This window comes from Excalfactoria chinensis, chromosome 4 (assembly GCF_039878825.1).
Source record: "Excalfactoria chinensis isolate bCotChi1 chromosome 4, bCotChi1.hap2, whole genome shotgun sequence".
In the NCBI taxonomy this organism is placed as follows: domain Eukaryota; kingdom Metazoa; phylum Chordata; class Aves; order Galliformes; family Phasianidae; genus Excalfactoria; species Excalfactoria chinensis.
The window spans coordinates 72,623,686-72,647,929 of NC_092828.1; the positions used below are offsets into that span (position 1 = coordinate 72,623,686).

The following is a 24,244-nucleotide window of genomic DNA, read 5'->3' on the forward strand; positions in this document are numbered from 1 at the left end:
TGACAATTCTGGCCTGGCTTCTGAACAGAGGTAAAACATAGAGGCTTTGAAATAAACTCCATAGAATAGCGTGTGGCATGTGCACAAGTCCATGGGACTTAATTTGATATATCTGGGGGTCCTGAAGGAAATGTTTGATGAAGTTGCTAAGGCAGCTGTTCATCATACTTGAGAATCTGTGGCAGTCTGATGTTTCTAGTGACTGGAAAGGGGAAAATCTAACTCCTTTCTAAAAGAGGGTAACAAAGAAGACTGGGGAAACAACAGGCTGGTCAGTCTCAACTCCGTGCCTGTCAAGGTAAGCTTATGAAGCAGATCCTCCTAGAAACAATGCTAAAGCACACGGAAAACAAAGAAGTGATTTCTGACTATCAACATAGATTCAGTAAAGGCAAACAGTGCCAGACAAAGTTGTTGAGTTTCTATGATGGGGTTACAGCGTTGGTAGATAAGAAAAGTGTAACCAACATAATCTACCTGGATTTGGGCATAGTATATGATAACTGTCCTGTATGACATCCTTGTCTCTAAGTTGGAGAGACATGGATTTGACAGATGGACCGCTCAGTGGATGAAGAGTTGGCTGGATAGCTGCAATCAAACAGTTGCGGTCAACAGCATGATGTCCAGATGGAGATGTGTAAAAAAAAAAAAAGGTGTTCCTCAGGGACTGACAGTGGAATCGAGATCATTCTCAGCAAGCTTGCACATGACACCAGGCTGCACAGTGCTATTGACACATTGGAGGGAAGAGATGCCATCCAGAGAGATCTAGGCAGACTTAAGAGATGGGCCCATATGAACTATGTGAAATTCAACAGGACCAAATGCAAAGTCCTGTGCCTGGATGAGGCAATCTCAAGCACAAATACAGGACGGGCAACAAGTAGATTGAGAAACACTGCAAAGCCCTGCAGGGAAGTATATGGAGGAAGTAAAACTGAATAGGAGCTGCTAATGTACACTTGCAGAGAGTGATCTGTGTTCTGAGCAGCATCAGAAATTTAGCTGTCAGGTCAAATGAGGTGATTCTCACCTCTACACTGCTGTTATGAGACCTCACCTGGAGTTCTGCATTCAGCTGGGTGGCCCTCAGTGTATGAAGGACTTGGACGTGCTAGTGTGGGTATAGAGGGCCATGTCTAATTTGCAAGAATTTTTTCTGCAACCCTTTACATGTCTGTTTTAAAATAGAGTTCACTTATATTCATCTGCTTTCATGTTTTACAGTGTCTGGATAATGTATTTGTATCTATATCTGTATGGCATCTGAGTTAATGATATTGTTAGGGACTTCAGACTCTGTTACAAATCTCATTAGTGGTTGTCCATTTACAAATCTCAACAGTCTTAATAGGATTAAGTCTGTAAATCAGCATCTACATTGAATTTTGATGATACACCATGTTGACTGTCCACACTGGTATCTGGAAGACTTGAAAACTAAGACTTACTTTGGACTTGTGCGTGCTTTCCTTCTTCCCCTGTTTAATACAAGAAAAAATTCCCCTGAGACATTGTTTAATTACTGGAGAGAGGATTATCCGTCTGCAGGCTTTCGCATATCAGTAGTGACTTTCCTCACTGCATAAAACACACACATACACAGAAAGCTGAATTGTTATTCAGATTTTAGTAATAAAATAACCATAGAGTTTGAGTTTTACATTGTCCTTCCTTCTCTGCTAACTATATATATCTTATATATGTATGGAAAAGATATATAAAGCATAACATATGGGAAAAACATATATTCGTGCATGCGTCTCTATATCCATAAATAGATATACAGATGCTTATGTATAGTTTGTCAATGTGTTTTAATAAAACTAATTCCTGCTGAAGGGACATTAAGAAAAAAATAAAATACTGATTTTTGCTGATAAGTGAGAGAGCACATCTCACTTAGTATTTCAAACTGTCTGGTTCTTAACTTTAGCATAACAAAATACTGTTCTACATTACCTTCTCAGGATAAGATGTTGAAACATTTAATTATTAGCTTGTGTTTTCTGTGCTATTTTGAAGATTTCATTTAAATTAGAGAAGTGGGGATTAAACGGGAAAAATATGGACTATTTATAAAAATCTGTCCTTAATTAGGGATAAAGGAGGCAAAGGATAATGTCCAAGAGCAAGTATTTTTGGAATAAATACAGCTTAGGTTATTTTTGGCTTAACAGCTGCTTGCCAGGCTAGTCTCTTTTCAGTGTTTCTTCAGGCATAAGATAATTCGGGTGATCTTTTACAGCATGGCTGCTTTGGCCCAAATTCTGTCATGGATGATGCACATTCTGCTCTGTTAATGTCATTGTCATTTACATTGGCATTGAAACAAAAGCAAGAATTTTCTCTTACAACTTAGGAGTTTAAAAAAAAAACAAGCCAAACACATAAATTCTGTCCATGTTGTTTTATTGTATCTAAATGAATATACCTCATCTTTTAAAAATGTTGTTAGTATGATATTTTAAGATGTATATTTTAGTGTGTATGTTTCAATACAAAAATGTTGTGTTCTTAATTGTCTGTAAACAGTTGCAATATATTGTGCCTGGCACAAATGAAGAGCATGAAAGACTGGGCACCTGACACAACTATTGCTGTAGAAGTGGGGAAGGAGGTGCTGTCTAGGGACAGATGAGCAAGAGTTCTGAGGCCTGTGTGCACTGGAAAGCAGAAGAATCTTGTCTCATCACTTTGTAAGACTGTAAAAACCAAACTGGTGTATTTCACTGAGCACCAAGATGCGTTGCTGTTACCATTCATCATATAAGATGTGTTTTAAGCTTGGGTTACGCATAGTTTTCATTGTCTTCAGCTGAAATTCTGCATATTCTCTCTTCCAAGTGGATTGCCTCTTGGTCATCTTACGGACAGCGGGTGCTTACTGGTGACCTGTAGTCCCTTGGCTAAATTAGCCTGCTAACTTAGCGAGTTCAGCAGTAGGTGTGGACACACCAGCACATTGTGTATCTTTAGTGAGGAGCAGGAGAAAATATTAGAAGTATGGTTGGTTTTGTTTTTTCTTTTTTGTAAATATCTTCTGCCTTTTGATAGGGAATGGAAAGTTAATTGTCACCTTGGTGTGTGATGGATGGATGTTTAGGAACTAGTGGATGTCTGAATTTATACATAATAGAAGCATGAAGTTATAGGTGACCATAAGATGAAAACTGTGTTGTATTTAGGATGCTCAGCTTATCAACTTGCTATTTTCAGTACTGGAAGGGCACCACTTCAGCAGGGAGGAGGATGCAATTGTGTTATTTAAGGAGCTTGAATGATAGGCCTATTTATGCTATGGAATACCATGGTAAAAGCGAGTCATCTGGAGTCCATCAGTCCTTTATGTGAGATAATGACCTAACCAACTGACTTCACAAATTGTGTGGCAAGCATACATGTTCATATAGTGAGGTTACCAGGTGGGACCCTGGAAATGTGTAAGAAATACAGAAGCAAGTGACTTCTTTCTATTCTGTTTAAGTTGTATGGGATGTTGCAGCATCCTAACTGTGTGAATAAACTCATCTAACTACTACATAAACCAAGCCTTTAGAGTAACTATAATTGTTTGAACTTGCATATTGCTTTGATCCAGTTTTAAAGGAATCTTGCTGGTGGTTTTAAAGTATATATAGTTTTTTGGTTTCTTTTCTTCAAGTTGATTGTCCTGAAAATTTTGATATAGATAAAGTAAAAATTAGGACAAGTCCCAGAGACATTGAACTTGCTGTATCTCTGTTCATGCAGCTGGGATGGTGCAGTTTTAATGTTTCCAGAAGCTGCTGGATTCTATTATTAGAGCTATTTGGCTTGAGAGTTACGCATTCTAAATCTGTTTTAGGAACAGAATCATACTCTAAGCAGTACTTACTGTACACAGTGTGCAGTACCTCTGATCTTTGTCTACTGCATTTCTATTGCACGTTAAGGTGATTAATAATTCACTGCACTGAACAGTTTGCCTGCGATGTCTTTGTCTGAACAGCAAAATGGGATGTTATGGTAGCATGTGGCATTATAGCTAAACTGGCTTAATCTGTCTGGCACAAGGAAAAGTAACAGGGCAGTTGCACGCTGGGGTCTGTGAGGAAACTGTGCTTTGATTGCTAGTGGGTCCTAAAGCCCATGTTTCTGCATCTTTCAGCAGTTACCTATACTACGTGCATAAAATGATATGTGTAAATGCAACATACGATCACACCTTTACTTGATAATAAAAATCTACCTCCTGGGGGTGGTGTGAAGTAGTCCAAATATTATCTCTAGAGGAACTGGAAAAATGCATTTCTGAAACTGGTATTATTACCTAAAACTTTTTTACGCTTACCTCTACAAATGCCTGAGTGAGCCCATCATATCATTAGTGGGAGCTGGTCTGTATGATAAAAATGGACTGACCGCGAGACAAGTGATGTCTTTATGAAACACAGTAAACTTCATATATAATGCTAGTCAAATACTCTACAGTTACAGGGTTAGTTGAAAATGAGACCCAGATAAATTAATGCTACTCTAAGGGAATTATCTGTACTACCTGGGCTGCGTAGAACAGCTGTGAGGATGGATGCTGACTGACACACCTACTTGAAATTATTTTTGGAGAATACATATTTTTATAGTGTGTAAAGAAGAGGATGTGTGGCAGGCAACTGAAACACTGTCCCTAAAATGCAATGGGAAGAAACTGTTGCAGTGAAACTATGGGAAGCTGCTTTAGACTTTGACACATCACATGAATGTTTAATCTTTCCCTGCAGATGCTTTTTGTAGCTCTGGTATTCCTATTATTTCAACATTAAATTTCTTTCTTTCCACTCTCTCTTCACATGAATGGAGGTTGCTTTTCTGCTCTACGTCAGGTCAGCTAGAGGGGCCTGAGCTGTAAAGAAAAAGAAAGCCCAAGTAATGTAGCAGTGATTGGAGCACTCGGCAGCTTCTTGGCCATTTGCCTGTTGGAATGTCTGCTGGATAAATGAATCCTGATAAGACTGGCAGGAGTCTCTTCAAAATGCCCCTTCTTTGTTATTGTGTATTTCTGTTGGCTTTTTGTTTGTGTGTCTGAAGTCTTCACATCTGTCTCTGGACTGTTCTAAACTTCTCTGGCACTATTTCTTGTCTGCCAAGTAAGTCATTTGCTGTCACAATCCTTAATTTGCTGAGGGAAAACCATCACTTATTACCTAGGCCTAGTAGGTGTTTGCCCTATGAGTTTTGTATTGTATACCTTTGTATTCCTCTTCTCTGGTTGATTTGTACTGTGGCCTGCTTTGCTTGTGAAATAAAAAACCTGTTTGTGGTTTTTGATTTCTGGATTACTGATCATATTTAGGAAACTAATTGTCACAGATTACAAATGTGATTTACTGCTGATGTTTAAGAAAGCGACTGATACAGAATGACTAGATTGTGCTAGTTGTGCAATAGAAAAAGCTAGGACACAGGAGTTGTAACCCTCCCTTTCCTTTTTTTCTGTCATGCTCTGCTGTCTTTATAGGGGACTATGGAATGAGAGCTCTTCTATGGTACAGTAGTTGAGCTGTTGTTACACATATAAAGTATAAATAATTAACAGAAGGAAGAGAGCTACTTTCAGAAAACAACGAAGTAGCAACCTCATAGTCCACTGAAAAGCAGCTGCCTTGTCACAGTGGGTCTAAGTTGGTTTAAATGGGTCTTATGCTGCACTTTATGGAAGGAAATTCTCATGTGAATATCTGATTTTGGGCTTTAGTCTGCACTGTTTTGAGATTGTTGTTTTATTTTCCTAAGCATAGTGCAGGAGTTCACCGCTTCCCTAGGGCAGAACCTGATTTCTGTTGGGTTACCCTGTTACATGCTCAGAGAGCTGCTGTTGACGGCCGTGACTTTTACTCAGAAAGAACAAGGTGTGCTCTAATCCTTCTTCATACAGTTTCTCCTTCCATCAGACTTGCAAGCAATGAAATAGTGTTTATTTAGCCCAGTAGCACTGAGTGTAACTGACCCCTCCCTGGGAAGAAGGCTTAGTGCATGCTCGCTGTTCTTGGCACTTAGCAGAGGACCTTTAAGCACGAGCCTGGATAGTGTGGCACTTTGGAATCCGCATCATAGGCTGATGTTCTTCCTGGAGGAACAAGACATTTTCAAACAGAAACGTCAGTACAATACGTTAAAAATGAGAGGTCTGAATACTTAGTTACTGAGTGCTTTGTGAGCATGTATTGATATTGTGTGTATGTTAGAGGAATTGTGTATGTCACTGTTGTTTATATATTTTGAAATGTATATGATTTTATATCAAAGTCAAAGCCTATGAATGAATGAGGAACAGATCTGCTTTTCTGCAGATAGGAATATTTAAAGGAGGAAAAACTTATTTTCAGTAGCAAGATAGCCTGTAATTTCTATTCATTGAGACTGCCAGGGAGCCTGGAGTGCAAGTTAGTAGCAACAGTAGAGAATCTGTCCTTCTGTCTTGTACCATCAGCTATTTTAAAACTCCAAGGAAGGGATGGGATGAAATGCAGGAAGCATGATGCAGGTAAAGGAGAGAAGAGACCACAAATACATGAAATAATTTGACAGTTAATATTAGTATACCAACTTTAGGCTGGTCCATCTTGAGAGCAAATAGCCCGTCTTCTGGCACTCTGTGGGGACAGGTGGATGGAAAAATAGGTTTTTTTAACCCATGCTTCATTGGTTTGTTATGAGAGAGGCACCACTCCTTAGATTGGCTGCAAGGATTCTCCTCTTAGAAACAAGTTAGGGGCCTGGGACCAGGGCCTGCTTCAGAGATTGACGAACCCCAAGTTCAGATACACGTGGCCTTTGGGAGTGCCTACAGCCAAGGCAAGATGGACTGACATAGTGCTTCAGTTTACTTTATATTGTGTGAATAAGAGGTTTTTGGATTTTCAGATTTCTCAGTCTCCGTTGTTTGCTGAAGTGCTTGGTTGCTTTCGCAAAGAGGATCTTCATGCCCTGGCTCAACAAGTGACCCCTTCCACCTAGTCTTTGCTTTCAGTTTTCTGTTACAGGTGCAAGATACCTACCTGCTATCTGCAAGTGCTTTATGGACAGACAAGACCTTTAGAACTGGGTGAGCCAGTTGCTGTGTACAGCTTTCCATCTTTTGTGTGTGTTCTTTTTCTATTTGTTGTCTGACTGTACAGTGTGAGTACTTGGCTGTATAGAAACTACGTGTTTTCAGCTCTATACCAGGAAATGCGCCCATCTTCAGAACAATCCATCTTTCACAGTGGGGAAAAAAAGAATGTTTTGTTTCACACAAACAAGAATACTGCCAACACTACTGCAGGAAAACAACTGTCACTGTTCTCAGAAGTGTCCTGAGCAGTGTTTGTGTAACTGATCCTCACAGCTCAGTGAGTGCAGGAGCCCTTCCGAAAGCACGGACACTGACCAGAGAATGGTACTTGGCAGGAGTAAGTGTCTCATGCTGTGTTGTGTGTATCATGAACTATTGTTTCTCAAGTGCGTGTGCTCCACCTGGGAGGGGGTACAGATTTTTCCTTCAGTAAGGAAAACCATGTTAGCTTCTTTCTGAATTGTTTTGATCCCCTTTCTTTGCTCTCAGTGGGCAGCGGAAGGAAAGGTTCAAATACAGCACACTTCATGACTTTGTGAAGTTCTTGCTTTTGCCTGCTATTATCTCACAAGGTTTTATGTTTTGGTATAGAATCCTTGGAATAAAATAACCCAGCAGATTATATGGAAGGTTTTTTTGCCGTCTCCCAGGAGCTGGCAGAACATACTGGAGTTTGCAAACAGGACAGTGATAGCATCAGCTTAGGGATGCCAACACTAGAAAAATCCAGCTGATGGTTTTAACATCTTAAAAATAAAACTGAAGGTGGTGGTGGTTTATTTTATTTTATTTTTTATGGAATTGAAAACCTCACTGTATTACTTACCTGCTGTTTATTAGCTACTCTATAGGAAGAAAACTGAACTCTGTGAAGATCCTATCTTCAGTTCTGTTGATGTAGAAATGTTTGTGATGTTTCTGTTTCAATGTTATGAGTTCGTTGTCTTGAAACAATAACAAAAAGGGAAGGCTTTTCTTGATTTTTACTTTACTTTGTTCTTCCTAGTTAACCGTCTATTTAAAATTGGAACACAAGCCAAGAAAGTAGTGCTTGCATCTGGTTTCATGTTAGCCTGTAGAATGACACTACATTTGAGTCCAAGCTAATGGCTTTGCTTTACTCCTATGAGAATTCAGACTCAGTAGCATTGTCCTTATTATTATTATTATTTTTACATCTGATATAAAATAGTAAACCATCTTTTTTCATCTTTGTAAGCAAGCTGCAACAAGAGGCTGGATTCTGAATTTTTAATTGGAATCTTTTAACAGATAGATACGGGCAAAAACAATTACAGATGGAACGACGTTCAGAACAGTCGGTCACTTTTTCCAGCTGATCAAGAGCTGGAATTAGTTGGGCTGGGATTAAGGGGCTCAGATTGAACGGGGAGTTGTGGTTCAAGTTATTTTTAGCAGAGTGTTATTTTAGTGCGATCTGTCTGACTCGTCCTTTAAAAGTTCTATGAATATGCAGAGGATGAATTGCAGTTTTCCAAAAACTGTAAGCAGGTGAAGAATACTTGAATTACCGCTAACTGATAACTTGTTTATTCGCATCCCTCTGCAGCTTGAAGATTGACTGATAACTTCTGTTGTGTTAGAGATGCTGGGCTGTTCCACACGTGCATGCACATTGCCATAAAACAGTTGTTCTGATTTTTGCACAGGATTCCTTAGTGATGACTTTCATGTATTTTAAAATGGTTGTAAGCAAAAGGCATTTCTACAGAATTCTATCACACACAAACTAACAGTAAAATTTTATGTTTGTCATCAGTGTGTTTGTGAATGTAGTTTCCAGTTTGATTACTTTTGCATTGTTACTGGAAATATACATTAATGAGGTAAAGAGCAATTTTATGTTTTGCCTCCTTTGTTCTGCTTCAGACCAAGTTTTGAGAACACTCTTTGAGAAGTGCTGCATTGTGATGGCAGTGAGGGAGATGGAATGGGTACAGCTAGGTGTATTTTCCAAGCACTGACCATTAATGTCTGCCATTGCTTTGGTAACAGTCATAGGTGACAAAAGAAGTGAATGGAGTGCATTGTGATGGGGCATAAGGAAAACGGTTTCAGCTGTTAAAGATGAAAAATGTTTACAAATATTATTCTTTACAAATATTTTCCCTTATTCCTCAGCTTCCATTTGAAATGGAGATATATTACATCCAGCATGTGATGCTCTATGTTGTGCCCATCTATCTGCTGAGAAAAGGAGGTAGGTTGGCAATTTACCCTTCCTTTGTTAAATTGGTTCTAGTAATTAAACAAGCTGTTTTAAATGGTTACCACAAAATCCATCCTCGCTCTCTTTGCTGTATGTTGTCACCAAACAGTTTCTGGTGGTATGTTGGAGTTGCATCTCTGATAACATAACAAGGATTGTTGTGTCTAGTATGTGTTGGCCTAATGTGGTGTCATCTTGAGTAGACTCTGGCATCTTGTAATGTTTTGTGTGCTTGCTTTCTTGAATGTCCCTTATGAGATGCATTAGGGCAGCGAGCAGCTTGCTTGACGTTCACTCTACTGTCTTGCATGATGTTGTACTAGAATAGTTCACAAAATCCGGGAATCCCAAATCATACCACTGAGCAGAGGAACTCTGATTATTGCTCCTTAGAAGCTAATGCAATTTAGCTACATCTAGTGTGATGCTCTCTCTCCCCCTGTATCGTTGATTTGCCTCAGCCTGCATTTTCTATCAGAGTTGAGTAGTTTCATACAGGAAATAAAGAATTGTAATGTGTGGTCCAGCTATTCAGTAGCCTTTAATGACCATACAGGGGTGTGATGTCAACTTAAAGAACACTTAGAACAAGCTCAGTCAGCCTCTTCCTCTGTGGTGAATGTTTTGTACTTTATGCCAGCAATCACTTACAATTTGCACTTAGAGGTTTGTAACCTTCCTCATACCCACTACTGCATGAAACTAAATAAAAGTGATATAGAGGTAAGGTGCCATAATTCAAAAAGTCACTCTTTTTTTTTCTTTCTTGCTAGTGGCATATGGTGGCCACGTTTTATTTTAATCCATCTTTGGTAGTGCACTTTGCCAGAATTTGAAGGTGTGATATAGATATCATGCAGACTTGTAATTGTTAACAGAAAGGAGAAGGGCAAAGGAGTGTGACCAGCCTACCCTACTATAGGCAAGGACACACCAAGTTCATGTGGTGTCACCAGGTCAGTTATTCTGGTGTCTTTGAAGTTCCTGCCTAATGTGTCATTTTAAGGTACTTGTTTGGGACTGATAAGACTGTAGTCTGAAGGGCTTTGTGTTGTACAGCTCGCACCCTGAAGTATTCTTGTAGTTTTTTTGCATTATCAGTGTACGGGTATTTGCTGCCATCTAATGTTGACATAATAGCAGTGACATTTCTATGCAAACTGTTGGCTAATTATCTCAATAGAGATTGCTTCAGACCGTGTAACTAATAATTCTTCAGTTTCTTAATGTGTTCAGCTCCTGGCCTCCTCAATGACTGCAATACCTCATTAACAAAACATGTATAGCATTTCTAAGTAGTTAGGACTAATGCCACAGGAGATTAAAGGTATGAGTGTTGTGAAAGTTAGCTTGCTATCATGTGCGAATATTGTCATTTTACTCACATTTGTTTAAAGATGCTTCAAGTAAATCATATCCTTCATTTAACTGTATCCCATACAAACTGCTTTATCAGCACTGACACTGATTGTCATGCAGCTTTATTGTTGCATTTTGAACAGAAATTTCCATCAGAGAATTGTAGGTTATAACTGGGAGAGGAAAACTGGTAATAAAAATAGAAAAATTGAATGGATTTGATTTGGGAAAAAGTGTCATCCTTCACTTCTTTTATTGGGAACCTACTGATAACACTGACTGCTTTGTTAGGAACTCAGCGTTAATGTTCCTTTAAGGAGGACTGAGCAGAAATGATCTGAGGTTCATTGGGCAGGGAACGGCATGTCAGATTTTGTTGGCACGCTAATCAAACATCAGTCATGCACACAGACTCAATTGCCTGTTAAAGTGTTTTCTTTTGGACAGGACACGGGGTGACAGTAAGGGAGGGCTGTAATTCTTTTTCTTCTTTCCCTGTTACTCCTTACAGTGAAGAAGACAGTTCACATTGTGCTGGCAGTATCACCTTCATGCCCTCCCTGTCAGTGTGCAGACATTACCATGCTTAGGATCAAACTGAAGGGTGAGCTCTGAGCATCTCTCAGCACTGTCACTCAGTGAACTCACTGAGGCCTCATTGCTCAAGGATGCATTCCCATTCAGGGATTAAGGCATCTATCTACTCTTCCTTCTCCCTCTGTACTGATTTAAGTACAAATTTAATTACTTAACCTTCTAATATATTTCCTTTCTAAAAGTGCACATATTTATGTATGCTAGCCTAGGCAAACTAAATGCTGATTTGGTTCTTATGTCTCTTAATTTTTCAATAAGAGGATCACACGTACAACAGAGGCAGTGCAGATATAATAGGTCAGCACAGAAGATTCCCAACTCAAGGGAGCTCTTGCATGAAACACATCTGCTGTTCTCAGCTTTCTTGCTGGATGAATATTGCCTGTGAACTCTGCCAAAACTTATACTACTCTCTGGCAGGACACAGCATTCCTGAATTATCTAGGTAGGCTGAACCAGAGTAATAGGACAGGTGCAGAATTATGGATATGGTCACTGCTTTTTGTTGTCCTCAGGAGTGAGACCCTCGCTTCCCTGTGGGGAAAAAAGTATACTATGGCTCTGTAGTTCCTGGATTGGATTACTTTGGCATCAGATGAGTGCTAGGACTGGCAAAAGGGAGGTGCAAGATATGAAGGGTCAGGGTGGAGGGAAGACAGAACCACAGCAGTGTGAATTTTGATCAGGGAATCAACCCCTTCATTGAAAACTCATTAATTTACAACTAAGCTGGCTTTCTAAAACATACAAGTATGCTCAGGTAAGTATGCTTTTTGCTACTGGGATACAGATGGCTGGTAGAAGGCTTAGGAAGATGGCAACTGAACAAATGTAATGTCATGAACTGTGAAAGCTATTTTAACAGTGCATTAATTAACCTGACCTTCTAAGAATGAAGTATTAGTAACTTTCAGTTCTGTCTTAGAGGATTGAGTTTTGCCAACTGCATACTCTTAACACAGTGGAAAGTTTCTATTCTGCACTTCAGTGGCCTCAGATCTCAGTTTCTGACCATCTTAGTCCTTAAGCTACTTTGTTCAGGATTTTTTGGAGGGATTGGACAAGGTTAGGTGTGCCCCTGATTTCAGAGCTTCAAGTGGAATTGTTATTTGCTGAAAGCTGTGACCAAATGGTCTCATTCCACAGTGGTATGGAATAAGAGTTGATTTCTAGGGACTCCCTAATGGCAATGTTGAGGTGGTCTTTCTTGAGTCCTGAGATCCCTACTATTGTTTGGTAGATTTTAATAACTAGATGAGGTAGACAAGGATGTTGATGTTCTTAGAGTTTTGTTACTTTAAGGAGCAATTTGGTGTATGAAGAGCTGTACCTGAAGATCTTACATGCTTAACCAGATGCTTTTGTATTGGTGGCACTTAATTGCTGCATGGTTCTTATGCTTTCTCCTGCAGGGGGAGACGATCACTTGCATTCACTCTGCTGAAATGGCTGTGCAAATTCTCAAAATTGACAGTTCAAAAGGAGGTTGTCCATCCTGTGGAGATGGTACATTTATTTGGCTTTAATTTAGGACTGGGAATAAAAAAAAAATCTCCTTTTGGGGCAAACTCTGTACAGCCATGTCAGTCTGGCTCCATCTCTTTTTAAGAGCTGGTTGTTGTACAGCTGTGTGCAAATGGACAGATAGATGGATCCTCAGAACTGAAGTAGGTAAGTTGTTTGCTAGGAGTAGAGAGAGGCTTTTCGGCTTATAAGGCAAATGCTGTATTTCTCATAAGCAAAAAAACCTTTCTCTCTGACTGAAGTCATGAGGCCATTTTCTTTTTTGATCTAACTGCCTTCAAAGGTGGCAGCGGAAGAGAAGAATTTCTCTAGTGATGTGAGAAAGTCAGCAGAAGTTCATGAACTTCCCCCTGCAACAAAGCCTGCTGCTGTGATGCTTCAGAAGTCAGACATAAGCTGCTATGGAGAGCCAGCTTCCTTAAGGGCACTGCAGTGTATTTTACCTAATGAGATGCTGGGCTCAGTTGTAAGATGTAGAGCACATACAAGAGACACAGATGGAAGGACTGTTTTCCCTGTAGCTGTAAACTAGGAAGTACGATTAAAGCAGCTAGGGAACCAAACTTGTGCTCTCCCTTTGGCTGCCAAGGACTTGCTGGCATGAGTAGGACATCACCTCAAAATGCCTTTAAATGTGCTGTTGTTATCCTTTCTCAGCCACTTTGTGACTCTTGTTTGTATTTAATGATGGTTTTCCATATGTTTTAAATGAATTTATAAAGCGGGCTTTATAGTAAACACCAGCAATTCAGGAAAGCTTTGATTATGTATTCAAATACAGTTAGATTGTCAAAAATCTGGTTTATCTCCAGTCTTAGTGAAATACTTTATAATGAAGGGTACGTCTCTTCCACTGCAACTCCTAATTACGTACAGATCTGTTAACTGTTGTGTATTGTGTAAGGTTCACTCCCAGCTGATCATGCTCCTACTCTCCTGTTCTGAAACAAACTAAATAAGGGTGGTGATGTGGCATTCTGCAAACGGGCCCAAGATGTGTTAGTCTTCTCTTTGCATGTAAGAGACAGAAGTTTAGGAGAATATTTTACCACAACATGTACATGTACCCAAAAGAGAAAGAAACTTCTCTATAGATATCAATAGTAGTTTGTGATGGGGATAGGTAATACAAAATCCCCTGTCCAAGCTGATTTTGACAAGCATAGCTGACAGTCAAGAACTAGACATCTACTGGCATAATGCAGCATATGAAGTCAACACACGGATTCAGAACATCTGGGGGAAGTAGCAGATTTCAGGTGAGAACTAGCTCATCCTTTTGAGAACATCCTTTTCTCTGCTGGAAGGGAGGCTATTAGCTACCTTCATAGGCCAAAACATGCAGACTATTGGAAATAGCCCCTTAATTAAGGGAAATAAGTGGAAGCAAGCTTGCCCTCACCATTTTTTGCAAGCTTGAAAATGAAGAAACTGCAATAGTCGCTGAGTTCTGAATTAAGCAGGCCTAGCTGTACTTTGGAGGGTACTAAAGTGAAAAATCTCTATATAGTGGGAATGGAAGCAAAACATTCAGAGAAAAGGATGATTTTAAAACTATTGAATTAAAAGAAGAAATATTGTACCATATTTAGGTTCTATTTCTGCAGTTCAAGCAGAGAAGTAATTCTGGGCTGCATCTTATTTTACTTTCTACTAAATTGTGCTCAGATTTTTACAGTGCTATTTTTTGTCAACTTGAAATAAGTAATTCATAAGTTAACTACGCACTTACAACAATGGAAGTAATGTGAGACTTTGTGGAGGGAGGTGGAAACTTATATTAAAGAAATAGAGTCTTTATGTTGATCTTCAGGTTAAATGCATAGCTTGTTCAAGGTCGTACAAAGACTTGTTTCAGAAGCTGATGATGATTCGTAAGCCCTTCGACCTATGTGAAATCCTTCCTATCAGTGCCACTGAGATAATGAAGTTTGATCTAAACTGCAAGATCTGCTGCTGTGGTATTTCAACACAAGAACAAATGTTACAGCCTACTTGGATGACCCTGATTTGGAACAGCCTCCACTGTCCGGAGCATGAGCATTTCTGAGAATTAGATTAGTGCCAGACTGGCAGCTGGATTAAATTTTTGCGAGTGCTTAACATGTAAGAAGTGCCTGTGATCCTTAGTGGATAGAGAGACTGTGAAGCTCACTGCCACATACTGAAATTGATTTCCCATGTAAGCAGCAAATAGCTTTTGCCAAAGCCAACACAGGCTGCTCAAACAACCACTCAGCTGCGTCTCAGTTTTCCAGCTTGCGTGTTTTTGTTAAGGCTGTGCTACAGAAAATAGATCACGCTGCTCTGTTCAGCAGTCATCTGTTGAATAGCAGGACTGCAGAGTAATAACATCTATAGTGATTATTTACCCAGGGAGAAATGTACAGAAAATATCCCAAGTATGAATTAAAAATCAATTCCCCAAAATACACTTGGGAACCCAGAGCTCTCTGAAACGTTTTTCTGTGGAGGTCATTACTTCCTTTTTGTCCCTTGATGTCCAGATAATGCTGCTGCTGCTGCTGAAAATAGCACTATTGTTCTCAGGATTGCCAGGTCTACCAAGGAGGGAATTTACTATTACACAGTGAGATTGAAAGGCTGCATAGGCCGAAAGTCACCAGAGGTTTTTGGTTTTTTTTTTAAGCTATTCTACAAAGAGAGGATGTAGCAGTGTGAGATTCCTGTCTGGAGGAACCCGAACAGCATTTCTTAGTGACTTTTGAAACCTGATTCCCTGACTGGACTGAAGCTGGACATGAGAAGCTTGGGTTCAAAGCCAAGCTATGCCACTGATCTGTTTTGTCATCTCGTGCGGTTTACTGTGTCTTTTAATGACTGCATTCTCTCACCACTCCTGTTTCATAGCTGGATTCACGTGTCTATTTTGGGGTGTTTATCCTCTGCCTGCATACTTGGTCTCTCAGATTGTCGTCAGTATCAAGGTCTGGATTTGAGCTTCTCTGAGTGTTTACCTCAGTAGTGTCTGTTCACAGGCATTACAGAAACTTCTGGTAAAACATAAGCAACTGCTAACCGGGCAAGTTCACATGAAACCAAATATGTATAGCACTACTGCCGATTCTGGTGAGCTGTTCTACAGCAGTTTGAGATGCCTGAAGTCTGTCAGTGTTGAAGAAGCGTATGGATAAAGCCCTCAATAACACGCATTTCCTTGTGGTTAGGCTGAAGCAGTCAGGACTTGATGATGGTCTGTGTAGGTCCTTTCCAAAAGAACTGTCTTCTATTAAATCTTATTTTGTTTTGCATCTTGGTTAATTGTGCCCATAAGACTACGGAGACAACGCTAAAACTTTGATGTCAAATAACGTTTTCTTTATGCTGCAGTTGGGGAGGTGGCAGAGTGTTTCTGTATAGCTTGATCAGGTCACTAAAAACTGGTGGTGCAGCCAAAAATAGAGCCCTGGTCTCCTGAACTCCAACACCAAGGCTAGTTGCTCTTCTCTTGATGTCTACAGTGAAAAACTATATGCGAGGTAGTATCACTTCCCTGCTGTCTTACTGATGTTTTCAGGCAGTGGAGTTTAATGAATTTCAGTGTTGTTTAAGAGAAGATTCCTGGTATGGTTTCTAGATAAGATACTAAGTTGGATGCTAGCACTTCTAACATACTTAGCAAGCATGCTCTAAGAATTAGAGTTGTGTGAGTTTCTTTTCCTCTAACTGCAGAACTCCATTTAATTCATGCAGAGTTCGTTTTTACCTTGGGATTTTCTTCCTCTGACCTTCATCCATCCACTTGATAAGAAATCTTATAAGCTGCCTTACGCTTTCAAAGTAGCTTCCCTGCTGCTCCTATTTGTTGTGGTAGCACCCAGTAACAATTTGCTTACTTAAACATGGTGTGCAGTTGTATTTTGGATAATTACATTGACAGTATTGCTTGTTAAATAAATAATGAGTGATATACTGGGGACATATGTGCTGCTGTCATTCAAGCATGCAATCAGCTCCTTAGTTTTGATTGGCAAGCAACAGAGAAGCTGTAATATTGAGTGGACAATGAATAGAAAAACAGTTTTAGAACACAGGGTGTAGGTAATATTGGTAAGGATACTTTTACTTGTAGAAAATTCTATTTAAATTAGCTTGATTTTGAAGTAGCTACCTGAAACAATCTAGACTGGCATGATGGGTAAAAGCTGTGGGAGAAAACTATGCAGAAAGAAAATTGTTAACAGGGCAACAGGGATTGAGACAGCAGTCCTCTGTGGATTGTAAAACTGAGACAGCATGCACCACCATGCGTTGGTGTGGCAAAGCAGATAACAGCAGCTATTTGCTTTTATCTATGTAAAATACCAGGCATAGGCACACTTGTACCAGCTTTAGTCCGGTGAGTACTGTCACAGCTAGCTATGCACGCGTAGTTAAATTTGGATCCCTTGCAGACTTGCACAGCGTATGCTGAAGTCTCTTAAATCTTCCTGGTAATTCCCAAATATGCCAGCTGGCAAAGGCTAATAACCCTCCCACTACCTGGGTTAGTTTTGTGCATGCTTAACTCACAGTCCTCATAAGAAGCAGGTGTTTGAGGAACACGATTTTTGAAGACTTCATTTTACACCACTGTTGCATTTTAGAATGATTTATTACTTCTGGGGTAGAAGGAAAAATACGGTAAAAATCGCTGTTTTTAGTGAAAAATAGGCATGTTTAGTGAGGTATTATGTTATACATTTTAATGCTGGATTGGGAGGAGGGGAGGAAGCTATCTTGGATGCTCCAGGTAAGAAATAAAGCTCTCGAATATTAATTATTATAATGGTATTCAGTAAGTTATCAGCTAAAGCCAGATGCCCTAGCATCCACAGAGGAAAGAGAAGATTATTCATGAGCATTTGATGGACACAGCAATTCAGCTGAATACTAACTGAACACTAATGTATTCCTTTCTTTTCAAGGGATCTACACTCCAGAACCACTCTCCAATTTCTGGTGGGCTCTTTTATCTACTGGCCTTATGTTTGTATATCACTTCAGCATCTTGCAGGTTCTGGGACTGGTAAGTAAACAAAGTAAACAAAGGTTAATAAATGGATAGTTCGCAAGTGAAAGTAAAACTGACTAGTTTTCTAAGGTGTCCAGATAGATACGGATTAAGATTACTTGTGTGCAGATTTTTAATTGCACGTTCTAATGGACACTTGTATCTTATGCCTCACAAGTACTGGCAAAACGTTCCATAAATCAGCCATGTACCTGCATAAATCCATCTATTAATGTACAACTGGATTCGGATCTGCTTTCCTTCTGAAAGCTGCCCTGCTAGTGTTTAGGTGATAATCCTTTGTTCAACAACTCCGATTATCATGGTAATTAGAAAATTAGCCTTTCTGGTGTCTGAATTGGTGCAGTACAAATCATGTTAATTTATAAACTTGTTGTCCCTTTCCTAGGTTACAGAAGTGAATTTGAACAACATGTTATGCCCGGCCATTTCAGATCCTTTTTATGGGCGCTGGTATCGAATTTGGGCATCTGGACATCAGACTGTCATGACTATGACTCACGGGAAGCTTGTCATCTTACTGTTTTACTGTGCTGACCCCATCTTTAAATGTAGTGTGGACTTGCTTAGACTTCCAGCTAAGAAAATTGACTGAAATTTCTCCCCGTGGAGCAGTACATACAGGAAGCAGAAACCCCTATGTTCATACTGGAAAACCAAGAGGAGGGATGAGAAGACAATATGTTTATTATTTTTCTCCCTGCAGTTTATGGCCTCACAAACACCTCTATTATCAATTGAGGGTTTTTCTTTCAACTGCTGTTTTTCACTGCCTACTGTCAATGGCAGCATTAGTGGCCTTATTCTGGAAGAGGTTTCTGTTCTATACGTTTTGTGTAGATTACAGTAGAATCTTGCTAATTTACCCTTTAAAATTAGGTGAGGATCGATCTACATTCCAGCAAAGAGTGGCAGCGCTACCTCATTTGGACTTATTTCCTCTAAGTACGATTTTTCCATCAATACAATTATATCACAGGATAGGAAATAAAGCTGAATTACAACTCTCTACTGATGCGAACAGAACACATCTTGAAATGCATCATCATGGCTTAACTCTTAGTACTTACATGTTACAAAACGGTCACGGTGGAACAACGTGCACTAAATCTCCTAGTCAGAAGTGCAAGGCAGTGAAGTTTTACTGTGTTTTCTTTAAGCTGGTTGAAAATACTGGGGAACAATAACTCTTTCAAATACCTTGCTGTGTTTTTTTTTTTGTTGTTGTTTTTAACTGAATGCTTTGTTTTCTAGCCTACTAAGGATAGATGTCTGATCAGGGAGGTCACATCAGATCTTGATGCTTCGGAGATGATTTTGAGTGAGTAGAAAAACACCACACAGAAGTTACGAAAAAGCCCATGTTATGTGTAAGTTATGATAGGTATTTAATCAACAGTACTGACCTGCCTTTGAGCAAAGTGCTTGTGTCACTTAGCCTAGACTGGAGACTGAGTAGAGATGCAGTGTACATTGTAAACAGTTCTTTTTTCACTTAGTAGCATTTTAAACATTCCTCCTCTGTATTCTACCCAGATCCTTAGTAGAGTGGTTGGTGAGGAAACAAAATGAAACTATTTTCTGTCTCCATAGCTCTAATACATTCTTCATACTGATTTTTAAAACACAAGTATAAAAAGGAATGTGAAATCAGCACAGGCTTCTACTGAAAAGACAATGTTCCAGTTTACTCGTATGGCTAGATCTTCTTGTCAACATGAGTTTTCATGTAGAAAAGGATCTAAGTGGAGAGAATTATAAATAGTAAACTGAATAAGGGGGAAACTGTAGGGGGGAAGCTTGGATGTCTTTACTGTGTTCTTCCTGATAGTTAACTGTAGATCTATGCTGTGCAGCCTGTTGTATTTCAGGGCTGCAGGAGTTGTGTTGTACAAAACGTTAGTTGGCGTTTGCATTGCGTTGTCAGAGCTGTGACTTGTAAGAGAAAAACAGAACCGTCATACCTCCTCTGGATGGATCACCTGAAGATGTATTTTGATGTTAAGGTACAGTTGTTTATACCTCGAGAAGTAAGAATGATAAGTGCTTGACTTTTTTTTTCTCTTTCCTGCAAGATAAGATTATAACTGGGGAGAGAACAAATGACTTCTCCAAACGTTTTCACTTTGCGTGTTTTTTGTTTTGTCTTGTTTTTTAAGTAGATCTCCCATTAGAAGTTTTTTCTGCTACGTCCAAATTTACAGACTAGCTTCTGGCTTTCTTCCATGTCTATGAAGTAAACATCCTGTACTATTTACTATAAATTGAGATGTAAATTGACCTAAACTATGAAGCGTCTATAGCTAGTTCCAGTTGCACAGACTGAACTACTACCTTGTTCGGTTTGAGAAAAGTAAGCACTTGATGGTAAGAACTACTATCTCATATGGGTGACTGTGAATTACTGATCCTGCAGATGTTTAAGTATACAGTTAATTTTATCAAGCCGACTCAGTAATGCTTCAGTAAAACAGGACACGTGTTGTGTATTTGTGGAGGGGTGAGCTAAAGACAGTGTGTATTGGTGTTGAAGGCCTGAATCCACCCGTGGAAGACTACTTAATGAGCTGCTGATGTGGTGCTTAATTCAAGAGTCAATATTTCATTTGCAGTTGATGAAACACACAATGTTGCTGAGAGATGCTAAGGTGAACAGGAATATTCATGCTTATCACCACTAACTGCCTCCAGTCAATTAAGACTGCAGAAGCAAGACACATTTAAGTAGACATAGTGCAGTCTCTTTTCTTAAAATACAAAATTGTCAAGTCCTTATGACTTAAAATTGAGGAAAATTCTTATTTCCTTTTCTCACCTCCCCAGTTTGGGTTTTGGTGCATGTTGAACTTCTGGCTTTAGATACTAAAGTGTCTAATTGAATGTAATATTTCAGTAAAGAGAAGTAAAGTGGCTGTTACACTCAATAAGGATTTTATGAGCATCTGGATTTTATGGCTGTCAGGAGAGTGGAGCCACTGGGATCTAGAGGGAAGAAGGGCAGCTGAGTCTTAAACTTTTCTTGACGGTAAGCCGTGCTTGCTGCTTTTGCTTATTGCTCAGCGTCAATGAAGCTGGCTGAGCTTTTATCCACAGTCAGAGGATGTCAGGGATTGTGGAACGGACCTCAGAAGATCATCTAATCCAACCCCCCTGCTGGAGCAGGAACACCTAGATTAGGGCACAATTCCCCCCAGCATGTTCTGAAAACTGTTTTTAAACACAGTCTTTCAGTTTGGTTTATGGTGTGTAGCTGTACAGAAAGTTGTCAGCACACCTGAGACACAAGCTTTGAGTATGGGGAAGAAGAATAGGGCAGAAGGGAAGCAGAAAGGGAATGAACTTCTGAAACATCAGTGGAAATTCACGTACTTCACTCTTCAGTTGCTCTGAAGATGCAGATAACGGAGCTTGTTCATTGTGTAGGAAATTGGTTTGAAAAGTAAAATAGAGTACTTAGCCTTCATATAGGAGTATCTGTTCCCTGGAAGAGTTTCTTTTCCATCAGTGGTTTATTATGTGAACAGTTATGCTGTACGGATGAATTTCTGGTAATTTTTTCTTATCTATGCTGGAAATTAAAGAGTAAAACTACGTTGCTATTCATAAATGCTGGTGGGCATTCTCTCCTGTGGCACTACAGACACACCATCTATGTCAAAGTAGCTTTAAGCTGTTGACCAGAGCCTGGTGATGTTTTATGTTGGAGCAGTGCAATGTATGGTAAGTTCTGGCCCTCCAAAATCAGTACATCTCTTTTCTCAGTACTAAGTTACGAAGATACTAGGGGTGGATGCAGCGCAGAGCAGGAGGCTGATGATACAGCCATGCAGACTATTTCCTTTCAGCAGTAGCTTGTTTTAGAGGTGTTCAAGGTTATAGAAACTCACCCTGAAGTGGACTGGTTTGCTGTCCCCTAACAAGTCATGCACAATACCTGAAGTTATTGTGTGGCACTTAAGTATAGACTTTGGAGGATTTATGGATGCATATAGATGTTTGAACAGATCTCTCCATTGTACTCTTTAGTACCACAGACACTTCAAACAACAGAAGTGGGGAGCAATGAAACTGATTACTCTGTCGGTGAATGACAGTCTAAATTACTTCCAGGTATACACATAAATAAAGCTCTAGTAACAACAGTAAAGTGGTTTGCATTGGTTTGTTTATGCAGACCTTGTCTAAGTAGCCTTCCATAGCACCAAAATGAGCTGCTAATACTTCTGTACCCATCATAAGATCTGGTGATAGCCTGTGGATATTATTGTGCCAAGCTTCTAGCTGTCCAGTACAGATGCAGTGATAACTTTAAGGATTCAGGCACTGTAGGCAGTGTATGAACTGTATCTGTTTAACTCCCTTCTGTTTAAGCACCAGAGATTTGCATTTTGTTTCTTCTGAAGGGTGAAATTCACAGCACTTGATCATAACTATATAAATCTCTCCAAACTCTTGAATGCACACGCGTACTTTGGTTTTGGTTCAGCATCTTAGGGCTTGACAAATGCTGCCTATAAGCGAAGTTCACTTGTGCTTTATCAGATGCTGCCTTGCTGAGGCTGGGAGACATGAAAAGTCATTCATTTGCATACCTGAAAACTACAGAGTACCTCATTACGGATGTATCCCTTTGTCTCTAGCCACAGTCAGGGTTTTGATATTTCAGTATATTTTGTAACATTTTGTAAAGCCTAATTGTATTTTCCTTTCAGAAATGGCTACATGCAACTGTTCAAGTACTGTATTTTACTTCTATATTCTAATTCTTGCATCTAAACCGTAGGCATTTGCTTCCTGTGCATCTATACCTAATGACAACCATAGACTTTGATGTTCTTCTTGCTGTTTGCAAGTCATAGGACCATAGGTTCATTTAGGCTGGAAAAGACCTTCAAGATCAAGTCCAACCATTAACCTCACCTACCACGTCCCTCAGTGCCACATCTACACATCTCTGAAACACCTCCAGGGGTGGGCACTGCACCACTTCCCTGGGCAGCCCAGTACGATGCCTGACCATTCTTCTTGTGCAGAAATTCTTCCTACTGTTCAATGTAAACCTCTCCTGGTGCAACTTGAGGCCATTTTGTCGCATCCTCGCGCTTGTCACCTTAAATTGTTCAACTTGAGGTGGATCCTTAGGAATTAAATCATTCCTAATACTTAACACAGCTGAGAAAAAGCTAAAAGGAGGGCATATATCAGCCCTTCTGTTAGAAGGAGGAAGGTTTCTATGGGCAGATATATCAGTGCTGATGTTGTCATTTTTAGTGACAAGATGCATAACAAATCTGTTGGTTCTTGTGATCTTGTACTCAATATGATATTGCTGTATACTTGTACTGCAGCTTTATTGTAACTTAGTTAAAACCGAGCTGTTTTTTAAATGATGATGTTTTTCTTCAGGGTCAATTTTTGTACTTTTTTTAAATTATTCCTGCATTTACTGAGTCATGATCTCAATGCTGCAGAGGATGCAGCAGGCAGAACAGGACGCATACACACACTGCTCTCGCCAACCAACCTGTGCCAGGGAAGTGGAGCTGCTCAGGGACTGGACTGAAGCGCATTAGCGGTCTTTGGAAGCTTGCGGTTCCCATTAGCTAGAGCTCAAGCGTAGAGCTACCCAGGCACGGAATGGAATGGCAATGTCAAGGCTGGTTGTGGAGAGGCTCAACTGCCGTGTATGCTGTTAGTTCTGAATAATTTGTAGGAAAGTTATAAATTTTGTAAACTTTTTAATGTGCTGAAACTTGGTTATGAGGTAACATTTACAAATAAGGGATAATTTGTGTACTTGGTTTTGTATTTCGGTCTGATTCTTTTTTTGGTGGTTGTGCCCTATGATGTCCAGCTCACTGGGCAAACAGTTCTTAAACCTTTGAATTAAAACAAATAAATGCATTTTAATGGTACTGTAATTTTCTTGTCTTTCTAATCATGCCAGGCACTACGCCTGTCTTGTTCACTCTTTTTGAAAGTAGGTAAGAAAACTGAAATTAATGTTCTTCTCCCATTATTAACAGCTGGATTCATAGAGAGACTTGATAATAGGACGGGTGCTCATCAAATCAGTAAGAATACAGCTTCTCCTGTCTGAACCTGTCTGTATTGCTAGATCCAAGCGTGATTATCACTGCACCTAGAACTCGAATGATGTTCTCGAGGGCTTTCTGGACAATCTCACGCATGTAGATGATGGCAAACAATTGCCATCATTACTGCATTTCTGAAAAGCTTCTGGCTGCAATTAAAAGGACACGTAAGCACACTGCAATAATGCTGAATGGAAGGATAACCAAACTGCCCCCTTTGACATAGCCCTAATATTTGGTACTGTATGGTTAGTTTGGTTTTTGTTCTGTGATAACCCCGTTATCAGTTATAAATAACAGTTATT

The 24,244-nt window shown here is 39.7% G+C and overlaps 1 protein-coding gene across 3 annotated transcripts in view; it reads left to right on the plus strand.

The window, feature by feature from the left end:
• The window catches only part of TMEM164 (transmembrane protein 164), a 39,733-nt gene extending 15,976 nt beyond the window's left edge, over positions 1–23,757 (plus strand). For 2 of the 3 annotated variants that reach the window (XM_072336130.1, XM_072336131.1), the window contains exons 5-7: positions 9,242–9,320; positions 17,738–17,838; positions 18,233–23,757. In XM_072336130.1, coding sequence (XP_072192231.1) covers positions 9,242–9,320; positions 17,738–17,838; positions 18,233–18,439 — 387 coding nt within the window. In that variant the 3' untranslated portion in view covers positions 18,440–23,757. Of the gene's footprint in view, positions 1–532; positions 1,546–9,241; positions 9,321–17,737; positions 17,839–18,232 lie in introns of those variants that run through there. The other variant, XM_072336132.1, reaches the window with a different exon arrangement.
• Positions 23,758–24,244: the final 487 nt, after the last annotated feature.